At 34.3% G+C, this 9,470-nt stretch overlaps 1 protein-coding gene across 2 annotated transcripts; it reads right to left on the bottom strand.

Moving 5' to 3' along the window:
* Positions 1-4,046: 4,046 nt before the first annotated feature.
* Positions 4,047-7,826, bottom strand: LOC142554855 (PI-PLC X domain-containing protein At5g67130-like). 2 transcript variants are annotated; one of them, XM_075665585.1, is made up of 10 exons: positions 7,629-7,826; positions 7,483-7,554; positions 7,254-7,379; positions 7,041-7,178; positions 6,878-6,976; positions 6,470-6,773; positions 5,938-6,158; positions 5,734-5,820; positions 5,426-5,597; positions 4,047-4,175 (listed from the first exon to the last, which is right to left on the bottom strand). In XM_075665585.1, coding segments are annotated over exons 1-10 (1,392 nt in total). In that variant the 5' UTR covers positions 7,800-7,826; the 3' UTR covers positions 4,047-4,173. The 2 variants fall into 2 exon arrangements, with proteins under 2 accessions (XP_075521700.1, XP_075521639.1); XM_075665524.1 differs by lacking the exon at positions 4,047-4,175 and having other exon boundaries at positions 5,368-5,597.
* Positions 7,827-9,470: the final 1,644 nt, after the last annotated feature.

Raw genomic sequence — 9,470 nt, 5'->3', positions numbered from 1 at the left:
GCTAAGTTTAATTTAGAGTTAAAAATTAAGACTTGGTGGGTTATTATAGGCTTATAAGTTAATGGACATTTTTTGGACTTATAAAATTAGTCAGTTTAAACAATTGTAATCCATTATAGTTCTATATATCATATTATCAAAATGATAAAATATAAAACTAAAAATTATTTAAAATTCACCTATTATTACAAAAATTATCTCTATAAAATCGGTTTAGTTCAGTTTGATTTGAATTTTTTAATCTAAACTTTGTACCAAACAAATTTTTTCAATTTGATTAATTTTAAAACCGATCCAAACTATGGTGGACTAAAAACCAAACCAGCGATTTGGTTTAGCTTGATTATGTTCGGAATCCAAATGATTGTTTGATCACGTTTATATCAATAACCCATTTTTATATCTTGAAAATCAAGCTAAATTATGATATTTGCATTTTACAAATTGTTATTGGTGAAACATTACATAATACAAAATTTATGTTTTTTATGACGTGAAAAACCGGGTAAATCTCTATGCTAACGCAATAACTTGTATTAAAAAAACTGCTAAAGAAAAAGCAGTGTCCCATTAAAAATCATTTTTCGATAAGTAACTAATTATATATTGTTATATTTCGAGATTTATGATCTCTTATAATTTTTAATTTTTCTTTAAAAAAAGTATATGTGAAAAACCCCACCCCATGTAATCGAAAAAAACCGATGTCGTAATTAAAATGTAACAACTGAGGATAGAAAGCATTGGTATGTATATTATTATCCGAAAATTCACCGAAGATAAAATAAAATATGTGGAAGAATATTTGAAGACAACATTTTCTTGGGGAATCAGTATGATGTAGAAGTTAAAGCCCCCAACACTTTTTTTGTGTGCAAATGGGTAAGAATCATTATTATGCATTTGATTTACATTTCATAATTTTTATTTTTACCAAAATTAGGTACTTCGTCTATTGTTTTACCTATTGCCCACCCCTTGGGATAACATTATTAGACATGTAAAATTAGGGGTGATTGCATTAGAGGGTGTTGATGTAACGGGTCATTAGACAGAACCAACATGGACCTCGACTCATACCCATGAACCACTACTGATCATGGTTCGTTATGATGGCACAGCATGAGCCTTGACCCATGTCCGTGTATCGTCACTCATAGAATCACCCCTGAAAAATGGTTTCTTTCGCCTTCCAAACTTAAACTCACAACTTTCAAACTTAAATACCTAGATTTCTGAAATGTTGGTTAACTCAACTGTAAAAGTGATCGTCTCACATGGTGCCACTTTTTTTAAAAAGAAATTTGGTAAAAGTAGGCTGTAGGCATCAAGAATATTGCTTACGGGTCGGGACACTCGGACTCTTCTTTTCATATGATTTGATGGAACATAATTTTTTTATTTTACGATATGGTGTTCCATGGGTTGATTAATTTGATTTGAATCATTGATAAGAAGGAATCGAATCATTAAAAATAAATTGAAATGATAGTTAATTTAATAACACTTACATTCTTAAATTAAGACGCATAAAAATTTAGAATGGGAATTTTCGCTAAATTTATAATTGATTTTACAGTTTGCACGAGAATGTATTTGAAACTTGTTCTGTGATAATATGTGATGTTCACGGTATAAGCATAAAAATGAGTATTTAAAAATTGAATTTCGAATGACATCAAATATAAAAAAATCAAAATATATTACATTTATTCCTACAAGAAATTAAACTTACAATGGATGGAGCGAAAATAAGAATTTAAAATCTTTAAATTCGAATAACTCAATCCAAACTCGGCCTTCACAACAGGAGTAGGTCTCTTGTGAGACGGTCTCACTAATCTTTATTTGTGAGACGGCTCAATCTATCGATATTCACAATAAAAGTAATACTCTTAGCATAAAAAGTAATATTTTTTCATGAATGACCCAAATAAGAGATTTGTCTCACAAAATACGACATGTGAGACCGTCTAACACAAATTTCCTCCCACAGCGGGTAACATGACGGGGTTTGGTGGACTTATCTGTTTGTTTAAAATAAAAACAGACAATAAATGATAGGGGGGACTACACCAATTCTCTCAAGCAAAAAGTTGCATAGCTTTGGAAGATGCTCTAAAATAAGACATCTTCCTATTCTTTCTAATTTACATAAATTAAAGGTTTATCCAACATATTGTAACAATTCTTTTTTGAACACCAACACACATGGAATGCGAAGTAAGAACAATAAGCTTGCAACATATATTCCTTCTTGTTGGCTCTTGGAAACTATAATTTGGCAGCAATAGCAAAATTCGATATACAAATAATCTCGGAATAATACAGGCGCAGAAAATTTTTATGCCTACATTCAACATCAATCTCTGTGAAGTAAGAATTTCGCAATATCTTTGAGCTCGGCTTCTCTGTATAGCATTCGGCAATTCTCTCCAAAGACTCATCCCAAGTCCCTTCAACTGAAGCTAGATCCAATAAAAAGGCAGCCTCATCCAATGCAACCTGCAGGCAGATAAGCAGGTTTGTCACGCATAAGAAAGAGGATGCTCGATCGATTAAACGAAAACGAATCATCCATCGCTCATGACCAAACTTGAGCGGCTTCCTCCCCCGTTTTCAAATCTTCTTGCCTCCCCTAGGCTGTAACCTTCTCTTTAATGTACTCGATTTGCTCATCCTCCCATTGAGCTAAGTTAGCAACTTTCTAACGAGAATAAAATCAAAATATTACGCATGTATCGGTATCAAAATGAACATAGGATCAAGAGTGCCAAATATTGAAGATGGAAGCAGCAATCAGACTCGTACTTGAGGCGAGTCTCATGAGTCGGTCGACATCAGAGCCCATACTCTAAGGGGCCCGATCTTTTTTTTTTCATACATGCATACCTAAAACAATATTTATCCTATTATTGTATGTGGTCAAAAATTTAAAGAAAAGAATTCAATTTTTTAAAACCATATACGGACGAAGTTTATATATAAATATAAATCTTCGTTCATCATCTTATTCAGTATAATCTCCACTAACTAGTGATTCAGACAGTGTTCTACAAATCGACCTAGGAGGCCGCTTAGGCGCTAGGCGTCGGCGACTGCCCCAAAAAAATTGTTAGTCGGCCAGCCTAGGCAGACTTAGGCGGATGAAAATTACTTAAAAAACTTTTTTGGACTTTAAGTTTTAATTAAATGCCTTATTAAAAAAGAAAAGCATATTTTTACATAGGGCCCTACACCAAAATACAACAAAAAATAGGATTTGTTGGTTTCTCGTAACACACCAAACTCCATCTTATTATGTTAATACCGTTGAATCCGTCTAGCAACGCCTAGTCCCCACCTAGACACTAGGTGCTGGTCTAGTGCTCGACTAACGTCTAACGAATTTTAGAACTTTGAATTCAGGTAATCAAATATCGGAAATTATACTTTTCTTTTACTAATTAAAATTTGATATTGACAATTCTGAAGGAATTTGTTGTTTGAAAACTTTCATTATGTTTATATTTTGTTCTGGATTATACCCAACAAATGATAATTTTGAAAAAAAATTGTTCTACTTTTTTGTTTATGTTTGATAAGACATTAATATTACTTAAAAGAATGCAAAGTCTCATGCAATTAAACAATTTATGAATTGATTACTTTTGCGATCAATTTAGGTAATTTCATTAATGAAATTAATACTAAATTATACAAGTGAAACAACTAGATACAACTCCAATATTTTCAAATTTTCAATCATACATTAGCCTATACCGTCATGTTAAAATCATCGTGCCACAAACAACAACATAGATTGAGGCTCTAAACCAATCTTCCTTCTAACAGTTGCACAAACTTGGAGCGAACGAAAATATGTATGTGACTTTAGTTCTAATATAAATTGTAGGACTTAATATCTGCCAATGTACCATACACTGTAAGCGGCAGTAACGGTGCAACTAATATCTTCTACACCATAAAATAACTACAATGATGTATTTCAATCATTGTGTGACATATGCAATTACACGGAAAAGGTCAAGAAATTGCTGCTCCACGACAATGCAATATTAGAGGAATCTTTAGACAGCTCAAGGAAAGAGACCTGATATTCGCAGCCCAATGTCCACCATGGTGATTTCAGAGCCACCCTTGCAGAGTCTTTAGCTTCCGAATTTCGTCCAACTCTATAACAAAAAGTCATGCGCATGAAAACAATTGAAGGGCGATTATAACATAAGCACGAGGGATGATATACGAACTTCTGTAAAATTTCAGCATTAAAGAAAAAGGGACGACCAAATCCTGGAAAATGCTCCTTTTTTGTATAGAATTCCGCGGTCACCAACCTTCATGTCTGTTTCCGGATGCCTTCGGGGGTCTGGTTTAATGGATACAGTGCTTTCTCACTTACCGCTGCCCATGGGGAAAGTTAAGCTAAATTGACTTGGGCCAGACTGCAAATATTGAACCAAGATGGGTCTGACCGGGCCATTATAGGGAATCATGTGACGCTTTGGATTAGCATATACGATAAGGATCATTTTTTAAAAAAACTATATAATAAGTGTCACAAATCTAGTTTTTTTAAAAAAATGTCACAAATCTAAATTTTATAATAAAAGATGTTAAATGATATGTAATAAGAAAATTTTATGTATATACCATGGATCTTTAAGTAACTATATTATTTTATTACATTAAACCAATATATCTTGTATCTAATTATTTGTATATAAATATTCTTGATTATGTATTTTCTTGTAAAAATAATAGTGTGGGGAAATGGTACATTGTAGATGAGTTTTTGATATATTTTATAGATCCCGGTTTGATTGATATATGACTATCTTATTTTATGTTAAGGTAAAAACTTGTATGAAACGGTCTCACGGATCGTATTTTGTAAGACGGATCTCTTATTTGGATCATCCATGAAAAAATGTTACTTTTTATGCTAAGATTATTACTTTTTATTATGAATATCGTTAGGATTGACCCGTCTCACAGATAAAGATTCATGAGATCGTCTCACAAAAGACCTTCTCTTATGTTAATTAATAGTATTTATTTGCCCGCATATTGATTAAGATAATCCCCCAAATGATTTGAATCAATTCATGATAAGATTATAACTCAGAGCACGGCTATACTTATAAAATGAGACGACGTAAGGATCATCTGGTTATATTCTTGCAAAGTGACCCAAAATTTAAACTGTCCGATTTTATGATAATATTCGTTTCAGGTGAAAGAAAGATTGCAAAGACGTAAATAAATGAACAAATAGATTTTGTTCATTAAAAAATGTGACCCAGTGAAATTCATAGCATACAAATATCTCTCTGGTTGCCGCCAAAAACACACAAGCCAACAGTATATTTCCAGTATGTTTCTTAAATAGAAAAGGAATTGTAGCCAAACAGGTGGGAATTACACAGCAAGAGAACCATGTTTGAAATTATCAAAATAAACCGATGAAGTCGGAGAGGTCTGATAATCCAGGAACCACTTCCAGGATCTTGTGCTGAGGTGGCGTCTGGAGGTAATTGAGCCGGTGGTGGAGGCGAAAGTAAGGGGACGTCACATGTACCAAATGTCGCATTCGCCTGCCAAAATTGGTACACATATAAGTTACTTAGACTAAATTAGTGTCCAATAACTCTTATGTTGCAAAAAACATGCAAGAAATGTGTGTTTTGACATGTAAATTATGAAAAATCGTCACAAGGCTAACTAGCATACCCTGCAATAGGCTATGCTGAGACAACCACATGTCAGATGTCCGTTTGCTTCATCAACGGCTTCGGCTGCACCTCCCCCGTCACTCCTCTGCAACAAAAGAAAGCAAGAAAGACTTGAGAAAGGATCTGATCATACTTTTTGGGTTCATAAAGTTCTTCAGATCGCAAAAATAAATCTAGTAACTTGTACTGTATGTACCTATACCTGGTAAAAATCAACTGCGATGAAATTTGGCCACCGTTTACCATCTGCGTCATAACAAGTCTTCATCATAGTAACCAGATCCTCAGAATTGTCTACACAAGCCTCTGTTGCATTAGGATCCGTTGGGAAGTAGTTCATCAAGACCAAAGATTTTGAAGTCGTGTTCATGGGGGATGATTCAGAACGACTGAAACAAGAACCATTCATCCCACCGTTACCATCTGCACTTTGACAATATTACTTATTAATAGCTCCTTGTAATTTGTAAACATGCTGCAAGTTAAAGATATTTATTCTCCTATAACACAACACAGGAAACACAGTTATCCATTCATGTCATATTTCAAGATTTTGGCCTTGTGTAAATTTGTTGGACAGCAGCCATTGTCTAATAGCTACCAGCGTGGTATATTAAACCGAACATTGCAGGTGACAACATTGTGAATATCTATGTTTCTTAAAGTGCCCGACACTCTATTGTTAATTAAAGTTTTTAAATTTACGGTCGAATCAAGGGACGATTACAACTCACACTGATTTTCCACCACGTAGTTCCATTCATATGCTATACTTTCAGAAGCCTCCTTTGAGGATTTAGAGGTAAAGACCAGCAACCGATAATTCTTCTGAACCATATCATCCACCGTCGGCCAATCTCCACCGTTTTTAGGCATTTCAGATAAAGGGAACCAGTATTGACTCAGGCCAGATGCATTAAACACTTTCGTCAAGCCTTGTGGAGATGTCACATAGTCCTCAATGAATATGGTGACGATTTCGGTCGGATTCTTTTCGAGAAAATCTTGAATTTCATTCAACACGTTAATCGCAGGTTGCTGGTTGTAACATATCAAAAGACATGTAGCAGATATAAATAACTGACAAGGTCGTAAGCAAATAAATAATCTACAATTCGAAAGGAATATACAGACGAACTTACAAACGCGGTGACATTTAAACAATTTCCACCGAAGGAGTGACACAGCCAAATGTCATCGTTGAAGTCATACATATCAAGCATAAGCCCTCGCACACCATTCTGCAAAGTTTCGAATTTTTAAAAATATTCAGCTAACGATGAAATCAAAATACCGTCACATTACTTGGAGCTGATTGGTGACGGAATCTTCCTGATTGGTGGGAGACAAAAGAACAGAGCCCGTCCCCGATGTAGACCCGGTCCGAGCGTACGAATTGTGGGTCGTCAGCCATGAATACTTGTTAAACGGCAACCCTTTAACCTGATCCAGAAACCCAGATAAGAAATCCAAACCCATATTCAATCAAGATCAGGAAACACGATATATATGGGGTACCTTGGTGGTGGGAATCAGCGGCTGAACGCGAGTGCATCGGGCCCGGGTGTTGCCATTCGCGGGACAAGAGCCGCAGATCAAACCTGCGTCGCAAGTATTACTCGAGGTGGAACAAGTTTCGCCAATCTGTCACACGATTCAAGGAAAAACCATAAGATTTCTTTGATAAATGTGTAAGAAAATGAAAAGTAAACAAGATGTTACAAGCAATAAGCTAAAAATTTTAAACCTTGAGGCAAAAAGAATATCCGAAGAGGAAAGCTGAGATCAATAACAGCTTTATATTCAGAGAACACAGAACCTGCGGTAATCACAAAAGGTAAGAGAAAGGTAACCCCACTTTGCCAAACAAGGAAATAATACGATATCGGGTACCCGCATTTGAATCTCTTCGGCTGTCCGTATACAGACAGATGCCCTTAATGTTCGCAACAGAAATGTATCCCTTGTGTAAGAAAATTTACGCTCAGATTTCTTTATTTTCCTTGGATTTCTGGTTATATAATGGGTGAAGTTTTTACGGTTCAAACTTGGGCTTTCGGTCATAACGACTTTTTCCAGCCTAGTTGTACATACATTGATCTTTTAATTTTGAAATTACATGTGCATGAATGGTGAATAATTGTTTGAATTAGTCTCACCCTAGTATTAATTTTTGTTTCCTAACAAGTTTTTAAAATGGTTAGGTGAACATGTTTTGGTCAATCATTTGACAATATTTAAAAGCTCTCTTAACTCTATCTCGGTGAGACGTATCTTGGGATTGACCAAACTCGTGTAATATCGTCCCTATTTATCTCAATAGATGATAGATTCATGACAGAAATCATTATATGTATTAGGGCACTCACATTAGTTGGTTAATGGTTGTTAATAACACCCATTAATTTTCGTCCACCAATGTGGGCGCAAGAATTAATAATCTTGGCTGACATGGCAGCCAAGAAATTCATCAGAATGAACGGAGTTATTTCGAAATTTGCGACGGTTTTTCGTAAACCATCGCAACTTTGCGACGGTTTTTCGTAAACCGTCGCAAAGTGAAAAGCGTCTGTTTTTTTTTAAAAAAAGGTCGCTATTTGCGACGGTTTTTTAACACCCGTCGCTATGTGCGACTGTTTTTGAAAAACCGTCGCTAATTATCACCAACGGCTATTTTCAAACGGCAAAATTATGCACCAACGGCTATATTCGATTATCGTAATTCGTTTTCTTTGTATTTTGTGTTTTTTTTAAAAAGATTGTGTTGAATAATATTTTAAATAAAAGAGTCCAACTTTTTTTTCATTTCTTAATAATATTTTAATGAATATTGGAATTAAGTTATTTTTAAAATAATAATACTATTTATTTTTAGTAATATTTGTTGTAAAATTTTAAAAATATTAGAAAGATATTGAAATATTAAAAATAAAAAAAAATGAGTAAGTGGACAGTGGGACCCATAAATAATGAAAGTTGAAATTAAATGAATGTGTGTGTGTGTTAATAATGGGGAAGTGTTAATGTAATGAATATGTGGCTCGTGGACCCCATCATTTTTGATGAGATGGAGAGTTATTAACATGGATTAATTTCGACGGATGCGGATGCCCTTATTTCATGGTGTTAGGGCACCCACATTGGTTGGTTAATGGGTGTTAATAACACCCATTAATTTTCGCCCACCAATGTGGGCGCAAGAATTAATAATCTTGGCTGACATGGCAGCCAAGAAATTCATCAGAAAAGGCGTTATTTCGAAATTTGCGACGGTTTTTCGTAAACCGTCGCAAAGTGAAAAGCGTCTGTTTTTTTTAAAAAAAGGTCGCTTTTTGCGACGGTTTTTTAACACCCGTCGCTATGTGCGACGGTTTTTCAAAAACCGTCGCTAATTATCACCAACGGCTATTTTCAAACGTCAAAATTATGCACCAACGGCTATATTCGATTATCGTAATTCGTTTTCTTTGTATTTTGTGTTTTTTTTAAAGAGATTGTGTTGAATAATATTTTAAATAAAAGAGTCCAACTTTTTTTTCATTTCTTAATAATATTTTAATGAATATTGGAATTAAGTTATTTTTAAAATAATAATACTATTTATTTTTAGTAATATTTGTTGTAAAATTTTAAAAATATTAGAAAGATAATGAAATATTAAAAATAAAAAAAATGAGTAAGTGGACAGTAGGACCCATAAATAATGAAAGTTGAAATTAAATGAATGTGGGTGTG

Source organism: Primulina tabacum, chromosome 1, assembly GCF_025594145.1.
Source record: "Primulina tabacum isolate GXHZ01 chromosome 1, ASM2559414v2, whole genome shotgun sequence".
Taxonomy (NCBI): domain Eukaryota; kingdom Viridiplantae; phylum Streptophyta; class Magnoliopsida; order Lamiales; family Gesneriaceae; genus Primulina; species Primulina tabacum.
This window is presented reverse-complemented; position numbering and strand designations above follow the sequence as displayed.

Coding starts and splice junctions, on each gene's coding strand:
- LOC142554855 (XM_075665524.1), bottom strand. CDS start 7,799: ATGACCGAAAGCCCAAGTTTGAACCGTAAAAACTTCACCCATTATATA. Junction 7,555..7,628: donor CCGAAGAGATTCAAATGCGG/GTACCCGATATC, acceptor TGATTACCGCAG/GTTCTGTGTTCTCTGAATAT. Junction 7,179..7,253: donor CGCTGATTCCCACCACCAAG/GTACCCCATATA, acceptor TTTCTGGATCAG/GTTAAAGGGTTGCCGTTTAA.